Source organism: Mustelus asterias, chromosome 21 (assembly GCF_964213995.1).
Source record: "Mustelus asterias chromosome 21, sMusAst1.hap1.1, whole genome shotgun sequence".
Classification (NCBI taxonomy): domain Eukaryota; kingdom Metazoa; phylum Chordata; class Chondrichthyes; order Carcharhiniformes; family Triakidae; genus Mustelus; species Mustelus asterias.
The window spans coordinates 15,483,222-15,504,811 of record NC_135821.1 but is presented as its reverse complement, the minus strand read 5'-3'; the positions used below and the strand labels follow the sequence as shown (position 1 = coordinate 15,504,811).

The window sequence follows — 21,590 nt, the reverse complement described above, 5'->3', positions numbered from 1 at the left end:
GACGGTATTTTAATACTGCTACATACAACAATTTTTTGTGATTCTTTCATTTCCTATGTGACAACAGTGACAACACTTCACAAGTACATCATTGGCTTTAAAGTACTTTGGGACATCCTGAAGTTATGAAAATCATGATAGAATTGCAAGGATGTATTCATGAATCTGTGTCTTCCCCTTTTGTGCCCTTAGTGCCACAACTGACTCTTAAGAAGTGTCCAGCATTTGTTTGTAACCATGAAGGCCATGGAAGATCAGGTAGTGGAGGAGGAAGTTGGCTTCCAGGATGAAGAGGTACAGTGATGTTAAGTGTGTAATCTGAGACTGCTTTCCATAACAAAGTATCAAACATGGCTCTAAAAGGTGTAGCCTCTCCTTACACCCACATACAGATAACAAAAATAAGAATGCAAGAGCAAAATAGTGCAAGTGCTGAAAGTCAGAAATTTATCGAGGTCAGTAACCAGGGGCACATATTTAAGAAGTAGAAGGCTAAAAGAGGAGTTGAGAAACCTTTTCACATAGAGGCTGGAACTCACTGCCTGAAAGGGTGGTTGAGTCAGGAACTTCTCGTAACATTTAAGAAGCATTTAGATACTCACACGCTGCCATAACCCCCAGGGCTATGGGCCAAATGCTAGACAATGGGGTTGGTGGAATCAGATCTTTGCATGGACATGATTGACCAAATGGTCTCCTTCTGTGCTGTAAATCTACAAATCTATCGCTTCTCGGCCTTTTGGCTAAGATCAAGTGTAGTATTGACATGCTGTGCTTGGTTGAAGTCATTAGGTTACATTTTAGCTTCATTTGAAGCAATTTTTAAAAGCGGCATCTCAGCCTTTTGGCTAAGATGCAAATGAGATCAAGCCTTGGAGGAGGGTCTATGCCTACTCCAATCAGCTTGGATCATGTAGATCAAGCCCAAGACAGGAGGTGAGAGCCCTGTCTTGTCAGCTTGGATCAGGAATGTCTCAACTTGTTGAGACTCTGAATTGGACTTGATTTGACTGAATTGGAATAAAAACAAAAAAAGAAAATAAAAGCAGAAAATGCTGGAAATCATTAGAGGTCTGGCAGCATCTGTGGAGAGAGAAACAGAGTTAATGGCTGGAATTCTCTGGCCCTTCACGCCCCGCCGCTGTTGCCAGCGAGGACAGAGAATCTGACGCTCCACCAAATCTCCGTTCACTGCAGCGGGACAGGAGAACACTGGCTGCAAGTGAAGTCTGAGAATTGCCCCAGTGTTTCAGTCAAAGAGACAGCGAGCAATTACAAAGCTAGGTGGGAATGCAAACTTTGAGGAGAAAAACAAAGAGGCTGTAAAGAGAAATAGACAGGTTAAGTGTATTATAGGTGTGTTTGTCAGAGTAAGGGGGAATATGGGACAGGGGAAACTGTATCACCCACAGTACGATTTAGAGAGTATATGGTATATTGTGGGTAGAGAGAGTCTGAGAGAAGTCAGCCTGAAGATAATACCTAGTTAGGGCTATACCTGGGAGATATGTATATAGTTGTGTGTAAATAGTGACATAGTGGTATTGTCACCGGATTAGTAATCCAATGACCCAGGGTAATGCTAGAGTTCAAATCTGAACAAGGTAGATGATGAAATTTGAATTCAATAAAAACTAACTGTAGTTAAAAACCTGAAGATGACCATGAAACGATGGTCATAAAATCCAACTGGTTCAATAATGTGCTTTAGGGAAGGAAATCTACCATCCTGACCTGGTCTGGCCTGCATGTGACTCCAGACCTACAGCAATGTGATTGATTCTTAAATGCCATCTGAAACGACCTAGCAAGCCACAAGCCACTCAGTTCAAAGTCAATTGGGCAATAAATGCTAGAGCAAATCTAAAACCCATATTTGGGTGAAATTGTGAAACAAGAGGAAATGAAGGTTCCAGTTTTGAAACATCATTGTCCAGCAACATCATGGCGGAGACCACACCTGGAATACTGTGTGCAGTTGATCTTGTTACAAAACCCAAACTTACCTGAGTGCTGAGCTCAGAGGCTGGGAACCCAAACCCAGTATGATTTAGAGAGTCACAATATGGTATATTGTGTGTAGAGAGTTTGGTCTCAGGGTGCATGTGCAGGCCAGGAGCGAGTTGCGCTTGTGCAGTTCTGCATCTTTATGTTCTTCGGGTCCTGTGCACAAAGTGAAAAGAAGGGTCATATAAACCCAGGTCAGGTGATCAGGTGGGCAGTTGTTGATGCCGTCCAAATCTAGTGCTTAAAGAAGGCTCAGGAGAAGCCCTGAAAATCCAAGAAGACAGCAAAACGTTGTTGACCCCATGTTGCGGGTTGCTGGGGCAAAGGTATCCCTTTGCAGCCCTACTGTTCTGCTCAGCACAGCTGAAGAGCTGAAACTGTGTTTGAGCTGATGTCTGAATGTATTTGGGAATGCAGAAGAATGGTTTCTCAGAAGGAGAGATTGAAATGTTGCTAGGTGGGCTGTTATTAAGCCGTCCAAGTCAGAGTGACTTTTGGAGAGCATTCCAAGGCAAGACCTTCAAAAGTGAAGATTGGAAACCCTGGTGAGAGAGACAGAGTTTCAGTGAGATTGGTTGACTCATATTGATGACTGATGTCTGGGTGGGTTGCTGAGAAATCTGTGAACTCTGCCTTGGTTACATCTTCCATTTATTATGTAGTGTCTGACCACAGTTGGCTTGATAATTCACACGTACCTCATATTTACCCTGGATGTTAAGCGTGTAGGCTAGATATTGTAACTTGTTTTATCCTTCTGACCTTGTATAGTAAAGTTTATTTTTTGTTTGTTGAAAACCCATGGAATCTTGTGGCTTTCTTCACTGAGCACGTGTCTTAAAACTTTGTCTACTTTAAACAAAATGTTACTGGTCCCTAACTAGTGCTCTTCAACAACTTTGGGGATCTGGCCAAGGATTATAACAGTTTCCATCTTTAACGAAGAATACTTGCCTTGGAGGCAGAACAGTGGACATTCATTAGATTGCTGCCTAGGATGAGAGGCTGAGTAAATTGGGTCTATACTCTATGGAGTTTAGAAATATAAGAGTTGATCTCCTTGAAACATACATATTCTGAAGGGACTTGATAGGGTAGACACAAATGATGTTTCTGCTGGCTGGGGAATCTAGTAAGAAGTTTAACAACACCAGGTTAAAGTCCAACAGGTTTATTTGGTAGCAAAAGCCACACAAGCTTTCGAGGCTCTGAGCCCCTTCTTCAGGTGAGTGGGAATTCTGTTCACAAACAGAACTTATAAAGACACAGACTCAATTTACATGAATAATGGTTGGAATGCGAATACTTACAACTAATCCAGTCTTTAAGAAACAAAACAATGGGAGTGGAGAGAGCATCAAGACAGGCTAAAAAGATGTGTATTGTCTCCAGACAAGACAGCCAGTGAAACTCTGCAGGTCCACGCAACTGTGGGAGTTACAAATAGTGTGACATAAACCCAATATCCCGGTTGAGGCCGTCCTTGTGTGTGCGGAACTTGGCTATCAGTTTCTGCCCAGCGACTCTGCGCTGTCGTGTGTCGCGAAGACCGCCTTGGAGAACGCTTACCCGAATATCAGAGGCCGAATGCCCGTGACCGCTGAAGTGCTCCCCAACAGGAAGAGAACAGTCTTGCCTGGTGATTGTCGAGCGGTGTTCATTCATCCGTTGTCGCAGCGTCTGCATAGTTTCCCCAATGTACCATGCCTCGGGACATCCTTTCTTGCAGCGTATCAGGTAGACAACGTTGGCCGAGTTGCAAGAGTATGTACCGTGTACCTGGTGGATGGTGTTCTCACGTGAGATGATGGCATCTGTGTCGATGATCCGGCACGTCTTGCAGAGGTTGCTGTGGCAGGGTTGTGTGGTGTCTTGGTCACTGTTCTCCTGAAGGCTGGGTAGTTTGCTGCGGACAATGGTCTGTTTGAGGTTGTGCGGTTGTTTGAAGGCAAGAAGTGGGGGTGTGGGGATGGCCTTGGCGAGATGTTCGTCTTCATCAATGACATGTTGAAGGCTCCGGAGGAGATGCCGTAGCTTCTCCGCTCCGGGGAAGTACTGGACAACGAAGGGTACTCTGTCCACTGTGTCCCGTGTTTGTCTTCTGAGGAGGTCGGTGCGGTTTTTCGCTGTGGCGCGTTGGAACTGTTGATCAATGAGTCTAGCGCCATATCCTGTTCTTATGAGGGCATCTTTCAGCGTCTGGAGGTGTCTGTTGCGATCCTCCTCATCCGAGCAGATCCTGTGTATACGGAGGGCTTGTCCGTAGGGGATGGCTTCTTTAACGTGTTTAGGGTGGAAGCTGGAGAAGTGGAGCATCGTGAGGTTATCCGTGGGCTTGTGGTACAGTGAGGTGCTGAGGTGACCGTCCTTAATGGAGATGCGCGTGTCCAAGAATGCAACCGATTCCGGAGAGTAGTCTATGGTGAGCCTGATGGTGGGATGGAACTTGTTGATGTCATCATAGAGTTGTTTCAGTGATTGTTCACCATGAGTCCAAAGGAAGAAAATGTCATCGATGTATCTAGTGTATAGCATCGGTTGAAGGTCCCGTGCGGTGAAGAAGTCTCCAGAAGGCCGCTGCCCTCGACTTGACATGTATGCCCAAGCCGTCAGGAGGTGCGTCAACACCAAATTCATCAGCCGCACTCACAAGACAGCCCCGAACATCACCCAAGCACAACGTAACGCCATCCACGCTCTCAAGACCAACCGCAACATTGTCATCAAACCAGCAGACAAAGGAGGGGCCATCGTCATACTGAACAGAATGGATTACTGCAAAGAAGTGTACCGACAACTCAACAACGAGGAACACTACAGACAGTTACCTGCAGATCCGACCAAAGAACACACCCGTCAACTCAACACTCTGATCAAGACCTTTGATCCGGACCTTCAGAACACCCTCCGTGCTCTCATCCCACGTACTCCCCGCGTTGGAGATCTCTACTGCCTCCCGAAGATACACAAGGCAAACACACCCGGCCGTCCCATCGTATCGGGCAATGGGACCCTGTGTGAGAACCTCTCCGGCTATGTCGAGGGCATCCTGAAACCCATTGTACAAAGAACCCCCAGCTTTTGTCGCGACACGACGGACTTCTTACAGAAACTCGGCACACATGGAGCAGTTGAACCAGGAGCGCTCCTCGTCACAATGGATGTCTCAGCACTCTACACCAGCATCCCCCATGACGATGGCATTGCTGCAACGGCCTCAGTGCTCAGCGCCAACAACTGCCAGTTTCCAGATGCAATTTTACATCTCATCCGCTTCATCCTGGACCACAATATCTTCACCTTCAACAACCAGTTCTTCATCCAGACACACGGAACAGCCATGGGGACCAAATTTGCACCTCAATATGCCAACATCTTCATGCACAGGTTCGAACAAGACTTCTTCACCGCACGGGACCTTCAACCGATGCTATACACTAGATACATCGATGACATTTTCTTCCTTTGGACTCATGGTGAACAATCACTGAAACAACTCTATGATGACATCAACAAGTTCCATCCCACCATCAGGCTCACCATAGACTACTCTCCGGAATCGGTTGCATTCTTGGACACGCGCATCTCCATTAAGGACGGTCACCTCAGCACCTCACTGTACCACAAGCCCACGGATAACCTCACGATGCTCCACTTCTCCAGCTTCCACCCTAAACACGTTAAAGAAGCCATCCCCTACGGACAAGCCCTCCGTATACACAGGATCTGCTCGGATGAGGAGGATCGCAACAGACACCTCCAGACGCTGAAAGATGCCCTCATAAGAACAGGATATGGCGCTAGACTCATTGATCAACAGTTCCAACGCGCCACAGCGAAAAACCGCACCGACCTCCTCAGAAGACAAACACGGGACACAGTGGACAGAGTACCCTTCGTTGTCCAGTACTTCCCCGGAGCGGAGAAGCTACGGCATCTCCTCCGGAGCCTTCAACATGTCATTGATGAAGACGAACATCTCGCCAAGGCCATCCCCACACCCCCACTTCTTGCCTTCAAACAACCGCACAACCTCAAACAGACCATTGTCCGCAGCAAACTACCCAGCCTTCAGGAGAACAGTGACCAAGACACCACACAACCCTGCCACAGCAACCTCTGCAAGACGTGCCGGATCATCGACACAGATGCCATCATCTCACGTGAGAACACCATCCACCAGGTACACGGTACATACTCTTGCAACTCGGCCAACGTTGTCTACCTGATACGCTGCAAGAAAGGATGTCCCGAGGCATGGTACATTGGGGAAACTATGCAGACGCTGCGACAACGGATGAATGAACACCGCTCGACAATCACCAGGCAAGACTGTTCTCTTCCTGTTGGGGAGCACTTCAGCGGTCACGGGCATTCGGCCTCTGATATTCGGGTAAGCGTTCTCCAAGGCGGTCTTCGCGACACACGACAGCGCAGAGTCGCTGAGCAGAAACTGATAGCCAAGTTCCGCACACACAAGGACGGCCTCAACCGGGATATTGGGTTTATGTCACACTATTTGTAACTCCCACAGTTGCGTGGACCTGCAGAGTTTCACTGGCTGTCTTGTCTGGAGACAATACACATCTTTTTAGCCTGTCTTGATGCTCTCTCCACTCCCATTGTTTTGTTTCTTAAAGACTGGATTAGTTGTAAGTATTCGCATTCCAACCATTATTCATGTAAATTGAGTCTGTGTCTTTATAAGTTCTGTTTGTGAACAGAATTCCCACTCACCTGAAGAAGGGGCTCAGAGCCTCGAAAGCTTGTGTGGCTTTTGCTACCAAATAAACCTGTTGGACTTTAACCTGGTGTTGTTAAACTTCTTACTGTGTTTACCCCAGTCCAACGCCGGCATCTCCACAACATGGGGAATCTAGAGCACAGGGGAACAATCTCAGGATAAGGGGTGGTTATTTGGAAGCGAGATGAGCAATTTCTTCAATCAAAGGCTTGTGAATCTTTGGAATTCTTTATCTCAAAAGATTGTGGATGCTTCAGAGCTGAATATTTTTAAGGCTGAAATAGATGGATCTTTGGTGTCTCAGTAATCAAAGGAAGCGAGTGAGAAAGTAGAGTTGAAGCCAAAGATCAGCCATGATCATATTGAATGACGGAACAGTCTCAAGGGACTGTAGGGTCTAGTCCTGCTCCTATTTCTGATCTTCAAATGTCTGGTGGAAGTTAGAGATGTAATGTGTTTTACACAAGTGAAAGGAGGGAGAGAGAAATTAAAATAAACAGAGAGAAGGTCTGTAATTGGGTGGAAAGCAGGAGAAATCACATGACAAAGGGGTGATAGTCCAAGGCAAAAGGAGATGGTAATGGAACAAGTGAAGAAACAAAATAAAGGTCTCCATGAGAGGTGTGAATGTCAGAATGAGTAACAGACTTAAACAATTCCTTTGTGCTGTGTCCTACATGATGAAATAACTGTTGTGTGATATGTGACCTCAACCCATACTTCCCCATTCACCAACAATCCCACATTTCTCTTTCCTTTACCACTGATTACCATATCATCCCCTGCCTGAAAAAACAAATTTAAAAAACCACCAGAAAACGCACATTCTAATCCAATTTTATAAATTCAGTCGTAAAATAATGGCTACAAAAATAAACTAATTACCCTTATGCATTCTCTTATTGCCTATCCTGTATATGCTTTTGCTTCTGCTCCAATGATGGTGCTTCCCTGCAGCGTGTATGGTGGAACCTTTAGTTGAGATTTCAGGTGGCCTTGGAGCACAATCTGAAGCAACTCAAAGTGGATCACTAAGATAAAAGCAAACTACTACGGATGCTGGAATCCGAAACAAAAACAGAAAATGCTGGAAAATCTCAACAGGTCTGATAGCATCTGTGGAGAGAGAATACAGCCAATGTTTCGAGTCTGGTTTTGCAGGTTAAATTAGCCATGCTAAATTGCCCCTTAGTGTGCCAAGATTTGTAAATGAGATGGATTAGCCATGGGAAATGTGTAGGGTTACAAGGATGGGGCAGGGCCTGGGTAAGATATTCTGTCAGAGAATTGGTACAGACTCGGTGGGCCGAATGGCCTCTGTGCACTGTAGGGATCCTATGAGGATGTGTAAATGCACAGGTTATTACTTGCCATAGTTCAATTAAACGTACTTTTTGAAAGAATATTTGTTATAAAAACAAAAGGCAATATAACAGTATAATGAGCCTTAATCCCTGCACATCAGAATTTTATCCCATAATTTATTATAATAGCAACTAAGTTCGGTTTGATGAAAAATACAAACTCTCAGTGATTCTGTTGTTTTCCTTTAGGAGTCATTCTTTCAGGACATTGACCTCCTACAGAAGCATGGCATTGTAAGTATAATAACTTGAGATGATGTGAGTTTGAATCCCAGGGGTACTCTCCTTTTTCTCTAGTTAGTGACTTAGGGTCGTCATTGAATCAGTTAATGAACATCCTCCTGACCATATGATGGAGGGAAAGTCATTGATGAAGCAGCCAATGATGGGGGGGTCTAGGACAGTCTCCTGATGAATTCTGCAATGATGTCCTGGGGGTGAGATGATTGACCTTCAACAATTAGAACCATGTTGCTCTGTGCTAGTTATGACTCCAACCGGTGGAGAGTTTTCACCTGATTTCCATTGACTTCTGTTTTTCCAGGGCTCCTTAATGCCATACTCTGTCAAATGCTGTCTTGATATCAAGGACAGCCACTCACACCTTACTTCATGCGTTCAGCTCTTTTGTCCATGTTTGGACCAAAGCTGTAACGTAATGAGGTCTGGTGCTGCGTGCTACTGGTGGGACCCAAGCTGAGCATTGATGAGCAAGCTATTGCTGAGTGAGTGCTGCTTATTAGCACTGTCAGTGACACTCCCTATCACTTTGCTGATGATTGAAAGTAAACTAATGGGCAGTAATTGGCTGGATTGGATTTATCCACCTTCTGTGCACAGGACATGTCTGGGCACTTTTCACATTGTTGGGTAGATACCCATGCTATAGCCGATCTGGAACAGCTTTGCTGGGGGCACGGCTAGTTCTGGAGCTCAAGTCTTCAGTATTATTGTCAGAATGTTGCATTTTCCAGTGCCTTCAGCCATTTCTTGATATCACATAGTGACTCCTTATATTTAGCAGGCCAGGCAGCACCTGTAGAGGGAGAAACAGAGTTAATGTTTTAAGTTGATGACTAGTTCTGACAAAAAGTCATTGTACTGAAATGTAAACTCTATATCTCCAAAGATTAGGCTGACCTGCTGACTTTTTTCAGTATTTTCTGATTTTATTCAGTAAACAATAACTTGTATTTAACATAGAAAAACATCAAGCCATTTACAGAAGCACAAAATAGAAGAAGAGCCAGAGAATTTAATCAGATTTGATTTATTATTGTCATATATATTAACATACAGTGAAAAGTATTGTTTCTTGCGCGCTATACGGACAAAACATACTGTTCATAGAGAAGGAAACGAGAGTGCAGAATGTAGTGTTACAGTCATAGCTAGGGTGTAGAGAAAGATCAACTTAATGCAAGGTAAGTCCATTCAAAAGTCTGACAGCAGCAGGAAAGAAGCTGTTCTTGAGTTGGTTGGTACGTGACCTCAGACTTTTGTATCTTTTTCCCGAAGCCGGGATGCGTGGCGTCCTTAATAATGCTGGCTGTTTTGCCGAGGCAGCAGGAAGAGTAGACCGAGTCAATGGATGGGAGGCTGGTTTGCGTGATGGATTGGGCTACATTCACGACCTTTTGTCGTTCCTTGCTGTCTTGGGCATAGCAGGAGCCATACCAAGCTGTGATACAAGCAGAAAGAATGCTTTCTATGGTGCATCTGTAAAAGTTGGTGAGAGTCGTAGCTGACATGCCAAAATTCCTGAGTCGTCTGAGAAAGTAGAGGCGTTGGTGGGCTTTCGTAACTAGTTTGTCAGCATAGGGGGGGGGGGACCAGGACAGGTTGTTGGTGATTTGGACACCTAAAAACTTTAAGCTCTCGACCCTTTCTACTTCGTCCCCATTGATGTAGACAGGGGCATGTTCTCCTTCGTTTTGTTGACATTGAGGGAGAGATTATTGTTGCCGCATCAGTTCACCAGATTCTCTATCTCATTCCTGTACTCTGTCTCGTCATTGTTTGAGATCCGACCCACTACGGTGGTGTCGTCAGCAAACTTGAAAATCGAATTGGAGGGAATTTGGCCGCACAGTCGTAGGTGTATAAGGAGTATAGTAGGGGCTGAGAACACAGCCTTGTGGGGCACCAGTGTTGAGGATGATCGTGGAGGAGGTGTTGTTGCCTATCCTTACTGATTTTGGTCTGTGAGTTAGGAAGTTCAGGATCCAGTCGCAGACGGAGGTGCCGAGGCCCAGGCCATGGAGTTTGGAGATGAGTTTCGTGGGAATAATAGTGTTAAAGGTTGAGCTGTAGTCAATAAATAGGAGTCTAACATAAGTGTCCTTGTTATCTAGGTGTTCCAGGGTTGAGTGCAGGGCCAGGGAGATGGCGTCTGCTGTGGCGGTAGGCAAACTGTATTGGATCCAGGTAGTCTGGGAGGCTGGAATTGATTTGCGCTATGACTAACCTTTCGAAGCACTTCATAATATGGATGTCAGAGCCACCGGCCGATAGTCATTAAGGCACGCTGCTTGGTTTTTCTTAGGTACCGGGATGATGGTTGGGCCAGGATGAGACCGGGATGGACCGGGATGAGAAGGAGTAATTAGGATGGTGCTGTGAGGTGTACAGGTTTTGAATGGGTTTTATGAAGGATGGATGTGGGTCCATCCTGGAGCTCATTGGATTAGTTAAATCTGGAGGCAACAAATGCAGTAGATGGGCTAAGGTAGCAGTGAAGCTGGAAGTACATAGGCACTGGAGTGAATTTGGGGTTAGACACTCAGCTTGGGCTGAATAGCCTGCTGAAGCTGGAGGCAGCCTCGTTCAGCTTGAGACGATAGCCAGGGAGTAAAATGGAATCAGTGAGCGAACATATAGAGTATGTGGCAGGGGCAAAAATGATAGATTTTGGCTGGGATTTTCCGCTCCCATTCGCATCAGGTAGGCTCGCGACGGTAGTGGAAAATATTAAGAGAAAGTCAAAGTCTGCTGGTTTGGTGTCCTGTTCTTTGGATTTAACCTCGCGTGACCCTAGCTTGTGTATGTCTTTTGAACAAAATAATGTTCTGGTTTCTTCGGTAATAATTCAGAACCCTGATGGTGCTCTTCTTACAGAATGTGGCTGATATTAAGAAGATGAAAACTGTTGGAATCTGCACAGTGAAGGGAATTCAGATGACGACACGAAAGGCACTCTGCAACATCAAGGGTCTTTCTGAGGCCAAGGTGGACAAAATTAAGGAAGCAGCCAACAAGCTCATAGTAAGGATACCATCAGTGGTATAAACAAACCCTGACTGTACAAACCCTGTCACAGTCCCAGTTTAGATATAAATAAACCTCAGAATGAGGCCAATGAACAGGCACATCATGAGCTTCATCAAAGCTAGGATCCTAGTCTCAGGCACTCCAGGCCCCTCTAAATCTTTGGCCAGGTTTTCACTTTCATCTTACACTCAAGGTGGGCAGGCAATCAGCACTTCGACAGCCGCTTGCCCCTCGCGCTAAGGTGATGAGATGCAAAATTGAACTATTCTAGTCCCGATGGATGGAGGGGTGATTTCTCTTTCCGTGAACTGGGTCTCGGGAAGGGTGGCTGGGTGTTGAGGGGGGTCATGATGTGGAGATGCCGGCGTTGGACTGGGGTAGACACAGTAAGGAGTCTAACAACACCAGGTTAAAGTCCAACAGGTTTATTTGGTAGCAAACGCCACTAGCTTTCGGAGCGCTGCTCCTTCGTCAGGCATCTCTTTAACCTGTGCTCATGCTCTCTCCACTCACATTGTCTGTACCTTTAAGACTTGATTAGCTGTAAAGACTCGCATTCCAATCATTATTCATTATTCTGTAAATTGAGTTTGTGTCTTTATATGCCCTGTTTGCTGTTTATGAGCAGATCTTCCACTCACCTGACGAAGGAGCAGCGCTCCGAAAGCTAGTGGCGTTTGCTATCAAATAAACCTGTTGGACTTTAACCTGGTGTTGTTCAACTCCTTACTGTGTTGAGGGGGGTGCAGGGTTGCCTGCAGCAAGGCTTCTTTACTCTGTCCTCAGTGTGTGGGAGGGACATGACACAGCCATTCTCACACTCCAAAGGAACAAAGTGTTGGGTGTATGCGTGGGTTCGCTGAACTTGGTGACATGAAATGACAAGGTGGAAGCTCTGTGAGTGAATGGAGTGATTTATTATTTGTTAGTATATACAGTGGTGACCTTTCTTGTGCCTACTTTCACCCATGCCAACTAGGTACCTATCTCTTCTTAATCTTCCTCACCCTCCCACTACATCTCGGTGCTTCCCCAGTCTCCGCAGCTGAAGTTGAGGAGGCTTGCTGACTTCCCTAGCTGACTAGGGAACGCCCTGTTGCTTAGGATGCCCTTGGCGGGCGTTCCTTGGGGGACCTGAACCTTGAGGGTCTCAGCCTGCTTTCGGGCAACATAGTTATTGCTGTGCTGCCCTCATTGGTGTGTGGGGCTGGAGGAATGTTGCTCACAAGAAGCAGAGGACTCAGATAGGCTGGAGATCCCCTGGGTCTCCTGGGTGGAAGGCCCCAAACTGTGCACCAGACGATCCTCATCCCTTCGTGTGCCCCATGGCCTCCCATGGGATAGAGGGGCAGCTGGAGTGAGGTCCAGAAACCCCACCATCCTCTGGCGCAGATACTAGTGGAATCCCACCAATAGATTAGAATCCAGAGTTAGAACTCTACCACCTCACCCGCCATGGAATCAGAGAGGGCAAGGGTCCGACAGTGGAAATCTCCGTTGACCTCGGGCGGGAATTTCCAGTCTCGCCTGAGCGAGTCGGTAAAATCCCGCCCCGTAAGTCCCACAGTGGAATAAAATTGACATAGGGTATGTGGAGTCAGCATGGAACATCAAACTGCTCTCCAAGTTTGGAGACTGATTTGATTTGATTTATTATTGTCACGTGTACTGGGATACAGTGAAAAGTATTGTTTCTTGTGTGTTATACAGACAAAACATACCATTCATAGAGAACATAGGGGAGAAGAAAAGGAGAGGGTGCAGGATATAGTGTTACAGTCATAGCTAGGGTGAAGAGAAAGATCAGTTTGATATGCGCATGAACTCTGGAAGTTCTTTGTTGGATAGAATATCAGGATGCACAGGTGGAAAAATTTCCTTCGGAATAATCCTGCATACTAATCCTTTCCTATTATAGTCCTATTATAGGCACAAGTAAGGCCCATCATACTAAAGACACCGTTCTGTTGCTGATATAAGTAAAGCCCAATGCTACTAAAGTAAAAACAAAAAATGCTGAAATACTCAGCACATCAGCAGTATCTGTGAAGAGAGAAACAAAGTTAATATTTCGGGTTGATAAGTTCCAAGATTTTCACCCAGTAATGATGAAGCAAAGGCTGTAGATGGCCAAATAAAGATGGTGTATGACTTGGAAGGGAAACCTGGTAGTGGTGGTGTTCCTATGCACCTGCTATCCTTGTCCTTCTGGATGGGTTTGGGAGTTTCTATTGAAGAAGACTTGGAGAACTGTTGTAGTGCATCTTGTAGATGGTGTACACTGCAGCCAAGATGTGCCATAGCAAAGGGAATGAATGCTTAAGGTATGGTTAATGAAGTGCCGTTTAGTGCTGGATGGTGTCAAGCCTCAAACTTTGGAGCTACATCCACTCAGGCAAATAGGGTGTATTCCATCATCCTCCTGACTTATGCCTGTTAAGTGGTGGAAAGGCTGTGGGGAGTCGGGCATTGAGCCATTCATTGCAGGATACACAGCCTGTACTCTGCTCCTATAGCAACAGTATTGTGGCTGCTCCAGTTTCTGGTCAATAGTGACCCTCAGAATGTTGATGGTGCAGAATTTGATGATGGTAATGCATTGAGTTTCATGGGGAGGTGATTAGACGATCTTATTAGAGATGTTCATTGCCTGACAGTTGTGCGGCATGCATGTTACTTGCCACTTATCAGGCCAAGTTTGGATGCTTGTTGCCCATGGCACAGACTACTTAATTTTCTGAGGAATAACTTATGGAAGTGAACTCTGTGTGGTAATCAGTGAACATCCCACTTCTCCCTTAAGGTAATTGATGAAGCAGCTGAAGGTGGTTGGGGCCAACATATTGTTTTGAGAAACTCCTGCAGGGCTGAGATAATTGACTGCAGGATTGTCATTAACCCTATCACAGTCCTGTTACTGGTAGAACATTAGAAATAGGAGGCAGAATAAGCCATTTGGCTCTCGAGCATGCTCCACCATTCAACAAGATCATGACTGATCTGAATGTGGCCTTAATTCCACTTTCCTGCCTGCTCCCCATAACACTTGACTTCCTTGTCGATCAAAAATCTGTCTAACTCAGTCATGAGTATATTGAATGAACCAACTGGTCCCTGGCGTAGTGAATTCCAAAAATTAGTGAACTCTGAGAGAGAAACAATAGTCCTCATTTCCAACTTCAATGGGAGACCCCTTGTTTTGAAACTGTGCTCCCTTTCCAATTTGCCCTTTGCATGCTATCCTTGGCACAGACTAGTATTTGTAAATATCATTGTTTTATTTGCAAAGAAAATTGTTGTTTTGTGCTGCAGGAGCCAGGATTTCTCACCGCGTCTGAGTACAGCGAGAAGAGAAAAACAGTGTTTCACATCACCACTGGCAGCCAAGAATTAGAGTGAGAACCTTACTTATCTAAGGAAATTACATGAAGTGCCACCAAAAAGGGATTTGCTGCAACAAAACTTTTTTCCGAAATCAAACAAAAAAGTTATTCTACATCATTTTGTGTATTTTTGGCTAAGATCAAGTGTCAGATCAAGCCCGAGATCAGGTGCAAATGCCTTTCCTTGTCAGCTTGGATCTTGTTTGTATGTCACTCTTGCGGGAACCATGAATAGGATTCAATTTGAATTTGAATTGGTTTTCGGAGCAAATAAAGAGATGGATTAAAGGCTTGCCCTGTCCACTCTGCGCATTGGCTTTGTAACTTTAAGAATGGAGTCATTATTTAAATTTTGGTTCAACAGTGATGTTGATGGCAAAGTATAAACTGTCTGAGAGGCATTAAATTAAAATTAAAAGAGATACACACATCAAACAGGGAACAGTGAGGTGGTCACTGAGCTACATCTGAATTATTTTTTGTGATACAAATGCATTTTATAGTTATGGAAGTGCCTTGGTCTCTCTGTTCCATGTCCTGCAGGATCTAACTATTCCATTTGCTGCATGAACTATCTCTAATACATCTAATTCAGACACTGGACTGCATTTCGTTCAGCACTCCTCCGGCCTGCAGATCGTGCTGGTGCCAGGCAGAGCATTGGGGAGGGGCCATAGCGCATTTAGCACCAGAGAGAAACACCTTTGGGATTCTCCCAGCTCCGAGCCTTTGTGTGATCTGGTCACGCCCAGTGAGGGTCGGCTTGAAGTTGGATTCTCTAGGCTCCTGCAATTCACTAACTCTCGGGTGCATCAGGAGCCTGGCACGAATCACTACTGGTCTCCGCAAATGGGGGGGTGTGGGGGGTTGCTTGGAGGCCATTGAAGCCCTCGGGTGGTCAGAGACATAGCTGGGCAGTGCCCTGGCATTGTCTGACACCCTAGGTTGGCACTGCCAGGATGCTTGGGTGGTAGTGCCAGGCTGGCACTGCCTGGGTGGCAATGACAAGGATGGGGCCTTAGGTAACCCCATAGCGAGGTTTTGCTCACTTGGGTGGGAGGGGGGGGGGGGGGGCTATACCACAGTGAGGGTAAGGATTGATGGGGGCATAGGGTCTATAAAGGACCATGGGTGTGGGTAGGTTAGCATGGGGGTATAAGGGGCCATGGGGAGGTGGGAAAGGGGCATGAGTTGGCATGGATGGGGCATGGGGATTGTATGAGGGCTAGAAGAATTTTTTTTAAAATTACTTTTCTTACAAGCCCCGGAGCACTGAGGCTGGCCTTTCACCCTTCGCACTCAGTGGCCCCTGTTACTGCTCCGAGTTGTTTCTGAGGTGGTCTGCCCTACTCCCATTAACACCCAACACCCGGAACATCTGGCCAGGTTGCAACCACTGATGCGCTGTGACTCACATGTTTTGATACCAACTGTTTTCTGGCCTCCAAGTAAGGGCAGTGCCAGTATTGAAGCCGAAAGCTTTGGGTATTCACATTAAGTGACAGGGCCTCTTCATCAGTGGTATTGCTCTCTTTGTTTTTCCTAGGGCTTCCTTGACTGGTAACCAGGTGTTTGAAATAAGTGCTCAAAAGAGGAAGATTATTATCAGAAAATGCATAAATTCTGTACTAAATGTAATCAAAATAGTTTTGAAGTAAATCTACCTGCCACTTCCTGTAGTTAATGGAACAGAAACAGTTCATGTGGTAAATGCAATAGTGTTCTTTTAGTAAAGGCAGTAAAGATGTTTCCCTGCAATAAATAGAATAGAGATGGTCCCTACTGTAAATACAACAGAGTTCCTGTAGTAAGTGTAAGAGTTATTGCAGTAATGTAATAGATTGTTCCTGAAGTAAATGCAATAGTTTTTCTTTAGCAAAAGCAGTAACAATAATTCCGCAGTAAATGCAACAAAGGGAAGTGGATGGGGAGGGAAGCAAGAGTCCATGGTCACACCATCAGCAGCTTGCTCATCAAGCCAGATAGCTGGATTGGAAGTTGAGAAGGAGCGGAAACGTATCTTCATCCTCAATGTTCTCTGTGACATCAGATGCTGCAAGCCCCCCCTTGCAGCTGGTGCCCATGACAGTGAGAGCCATCTGGGCTCAGGGGACGCAGGTGCCTTTTTCCCTCACTGATTCTGCTCTGCTTCTTTCTATGTGTGCCTGCAAGAGAGAGGAGAGATTGTGTTGCACTGTGGGCGATGTGCATACAATAGCTGAATAGTTGTAGATATACAGAGGCAGTGAGAGGCGGGTGTGTGATTGGCACATTAGTAGGTGTGAAAGTGAGGTGGAGTTCTTGGATGTTAGGCATGAGTACTGAGTGCCAAGGACTGGTGCTGGATGACTAATGTGTAATGTAATGCATTTAGTAGCTGGTGATGTGGTCTGTTTGAGATATACTACCTGTAATAATAATGTTGCTGATGCCTCCTGCTGTCTGCTGCGTTTACTGGCAATGTTGAGAAGAGAGCAGCACGGAAGTCTCAGGAACTTGCACAGAAATCTTTAAGATGATTCTGATGAACAAATTTTGCCATAAATTGCAATCCCAATGCCCAAAGAACAGGACAGATGAATTTCACCCCCTCTTTATTGCATTTATTAAAGAAAGGATCTTTTCTATTTACTGCAGGAATGATTAATTGTATTTACTGCAGGACCTGTCTCTATTAACTGCAGAACTACTGCTTGTGGTTTTCTACTAATGGAACAGTATTGCATTTACTGCAGGAACAATCTATTGTATTACAACAATATCTCGTAGATTTACTGCAGAAACTTGCATTTACTGTAGGTACTATATATACTGCGGGAAATATCTCTTCTCCCTTTACTGGAGGAACCTTTTACTGCACTAACTATTCCATTTACTGCAGAAACCATCAATTAGATTTACTGCAGAATTGATCTTGATTACATTCACTACAAGAAAATCTCCGCATTTTCTGCATGAGAATGCACTGTCTGATAGGTTAGATTGATTTCTGGGAGGGAGTAATTAAGGGTGTCTACACACACCACACCTCTCTTCTATTAACCTGAAGCCTGAAATTAGCAAATTTAAAAAGTAGAAATATTCTCGTGAAACGTTGTAATTAACCATTCCTCTGTTATTGCTGAAAAGACAGATGTTGCCGGATCTTTCTGTCTTTATGGGGGAGATTGATTTGATTTGATTTATTATTGTCACATGTTTAGGTTGATTGGCCATGCTAAAATTGCCCCTTAGTGTCCCGGGATGTGTAGGTTAGAGGGATTAGCGGGGTAAATGTGTGGGGTTGTGGGGATAGGGCCTGGGGTGGGATTGTTGTCGGTGCAGGCTCGATGGGCCGAATGTCCTCCTTCTGCACTGTAGGGATTCTATGATTCTATATGATATGATGTATATTAGCATACAGTGAAAAGTATTGTTTCTTGCGCACTGTACAGACAGAGCATACCGTTCATCGCCAACATTAAGGGCATTTAAATGGTCATTGGATAAACATATGGATGATATTGGAATAGTGTAGGTTAGATGGGCTTTAGATTGGTTTCACTGATCGGCACAACATCGAGGGCCGAAGGGCCTGTACTGCGCTGTTATGTTCTATGTTCATAACTCTCGATTTTTCATTTACTGCAGAAACAGCCTGTTGCGTTATTTTGAAAGCAGTGACAGAGATTGAAAATACATGATGTTCAGCTGCCAAACCTGTTTAATTCAATCGCAGGTGGTGGCCTGCTCTAACTACTGGAGTTGCATTGTACTCCCCTTTACAGTGTTAGCGCCGTATCTCAGAAAAATATATATTCAATTTTATAAGTACCAGAGTATGCCTGGTAATAGTTTGGCCTGGTTGCGACTTGTGTAGCCCATACTGGACATTCTCAAGGATGAAAAAAACAATGGCCGGGATTCTCCCAAGTGCTCAACAGGCGGGAAAACGGAAGATTTTCCTGTCCGGTTTGTGGGTGTACTTTGTTTCATGAATCTCCGGCACTCTGTGCATCGCAGAGTGCCTCAGAGAGATACACACCAGAAAGTGGAACGCGGGGCCTCATCCTGATGGAGAGGCCGGCAGCATAGTGCCTCTGGTCTCCCGGGCCTAGAGACTACCGTCACGGGCCCACTAATCATGTGGAAATTGAGATTTCCATATGGTAATTAGCCCCGTACCGATTTCTGGGGAAAATGAGGGCCTAGGAGACTCGCGATCGGCCGGATGCCGGTCACGAGTCCCGCTAGAGGCTCCCCGCTGATGTCTCCCAGTCTGCTGTGTTGCTCGCGCAGGGGACTGGGAGAATCCTGACTGGGGACACTATGCAGAAAGAAGAAGGCATCCATCTCACTTTGCAAAATGCTCAGCTAAGTGACGTTGAGGATGATCATATTAAAGGTCACAATACAGATTGTCCTGCCTATGTGACACCAGGGAGGATGCTGGACAGTAGAAATGGCAAGCTGGGCAGGGGAAAGATTCAAAAACCTGGACAATATTCTGTAAACACCTTTGAAATATTTTGGGTTAGATTTGAGAAAACACATTTGAAATGAGTAATCCACGATTTGTAACCGTATAATTTTGAGTGAGATATCCGCATGTTGGACTGGAAGGATGGTTGCTATAATATCAACACTCATGACAACAGTGTGATTTATGTGCTATACTTTGAGTGATACTAGAAAATACAATATACAGTGTTAACATTTACTTTGTTTCTTTGCAGTAAACTGCTGGGTGGTGGAATTGAAAGCATGGCAATCACTGAGGCATTTGGTGGTGAGTGAGTTCAACAAAGGCAGAAAGGCCCTGGTGTTAATGGAAAGAACTAGGTGGAGGCTGCAAACGGTGCAAACCGGAGTGAATGCATTTCAAAAGGCCTGGTTTTAAAGCACTTTGAGTCCTTCAGGATGTGGAAGGCACTAAACGCTAAATTCGTCTTTCATCTTTGCAGTTAATTTCTGTTTTTATTTGCAGAATTTCGAACTGGGAAGACACAGCTGTCGCACACTTTCTGCGGTAAATTCCCATATATAGAACATTAAAATCCCTATGCCAGCACTTCAAAAGCTGAGAATATAAATGCTGGGTGTGGCATTAGATCATCTACGCCTTTGTTGTTATTCAAATAAAACGCTGCAAATTAGGGATTTAAAAGTCCATCGTAATGCTGCAGTGTTAAGAATCGATCTGCAGTTTGTGTTTAGAAGACAAATTCTTTCAGAGGCAATGTAATTGTTATAGTTCAGAATGCAAGTAGGTGAAAGATACAACTGAAACCAATCTTTTATAAGCATTTATTTATATATTTTGCAGATTACAAGCAAGCGCTTTCTAACCCAACACCAACATCAATGTCATTTATTAATGGGCACAAGCGAAAATCCAGTTAGTGCTCATCACCTGCCTACAGTAAAACACAATTGACATAGTTACCAATGATCAGCCTTTGTACAGCTGGAGAAACTGAGCATTGTACCCTGGACTCACTGTAGATTTATACTTGCACTAAATAGAATCATCTAAGGAGTATTATGGTAGTGGTTCCCTGAGTTGAAAAATACAAATGTAACAGCAGTGCCCTTTTCACAGTGGAACTTTTCAATTGAGGTGACCCTGTGATAGAGAGCACCAAAATGAGGCAAGCTGATGAAAGTCTAGTGACCCCCTGACCAGAACTGTACCAATTGATTTATCTCTCTCATTATAGTAACTGCTCAGCTTCCTGGACCGAGCGGATACAGTGGAGGAAAGGTGATCTTCATTGACACAGAGAACACCTTGTATCCTTTCCTTTGTTAGCTTTGTTAGCTGGTTTCCTCCCACAGTCCAAAGATGTGTAGGTTAGGTGATTGGCCATGCTAAATTGACCCTAGTGTCAGGGGATAAGCAGGGTAAATATGTGGGGCTACGGGAATAGGGCCTGAGTGGGATTGTGGTCGGTGCAGACTCGATGGGCCGAATGGCCTCCTTCTGCACTGTAGGGATTCTATGATTCTATTCCCATTCCATGGCTTCTTCTGCTATGAATTCAGATCCTGTGTACACGGAATCTGCACCTCCCCATCTCCTTTCTCCTACCCCTATTCCTATTTGGGTCTGAGCTCCAACAATGAAGTGCCTTGGGATGTTTTTGTAGGCTCAAAACACAATAGGTATACATGTACAGCAAATAATTAGAAAAGTTAGTAGAATGTTATCATTTATTGCCAGGGGATTTCATTACAAAAGTAGGGAGGTTATGCTTCAGTTATAAAGTGCACTAGAATGACCATATCCGGAGTACTGTGTGTCGCAGTGGTTCCCAACCTTTATTTTGAGTCATGACGCACCTTTGTACTATAAAAACTTTTGCAGCACACCTTCTATTTTCTCCAAATGAACTTCCCTCTCGCAACTGTATCTCTAAAACCTCCTGAAAACATATCAAGGCACCATTTAATACAATTTTCATTAGTTTAAGAAGTTTACACTCAAAGCCTTATCACAAATTGCATGCCAAATACAACACTGGAGTCTGTTTTTCCTTTTCTTAACTTAATTGGTTCCTGTTTCTTACCTCTGAAATCTTCCCTTACTTTGTTTTTTTTTACTTCTCCCTGTCTTCTCTCTTGTTTTTTTCAGCTTCTCCCTGCCTCTCTCGCTTTTCCTAGGATTTTGTGCCCTTTTTGCACAGGTGCATGGGGCCTTTGTCTTCAGCTCCATGGTTGGCAGCTCCAATTCCCCAAATTTGTTTTTGTATAAAGGTGTGGCATGATCTCTTGTGCATGCGTCAACGAGGAAAGGGCTGCACACGCGCTAGTTGGAATGTTTTATGTTGGTAACCCAAAATT

General features: G+C 44.9%; 1 protein-coding gene and 1 non-coding gene across 2 annotated transcripts in view; both read left to right on the top strand.

Moving 5' to 3' along the window:
- Positions 1-237: 237 nt before the first annotated feature.
- dmc1 (DNA meiotic recombinase 1) overlaps positions 238-21,590 on the top strand; it is a 61,455-nt gene continuing 40,102 nt past the window's right edge. Inside the window, exons 1-7 of the mRNA XM_078238422.1 lie at positions 238-294; positions 8,305-8,349; positions 11,233-11,379; positions 14,698-14,780; positions 19,484-19,536; positions 19,735-19,776; positions 20,468-20,540. Of these exons, the coding sequence (XP_078094548.1) occupies positions 238-294; positions 8,305-8,349; positions 11,233-11,379; positions 14,698-14,780; positions 19,484-19,536; positions 19,735-19,776; positions 20,468-20,540 (500 nt within the window). The remainder of the gene's footprint in view (positions 295-8,304; positions 8,350-11,232; positions 11,380-14,697; positions 14,781-19,483; positions 19,537-19,734; positions 19,777-20,467; positions 20,541-21,590) is intronic.
- On the top strand, positions 724-922 carry LOC144509603 (U2 spliceosomal RNA). The gene has a single exon (XR_013500512.1). It is a non-coding gene; the product is annotated as a U2 spliceosomal RNA (small nuclear RNA).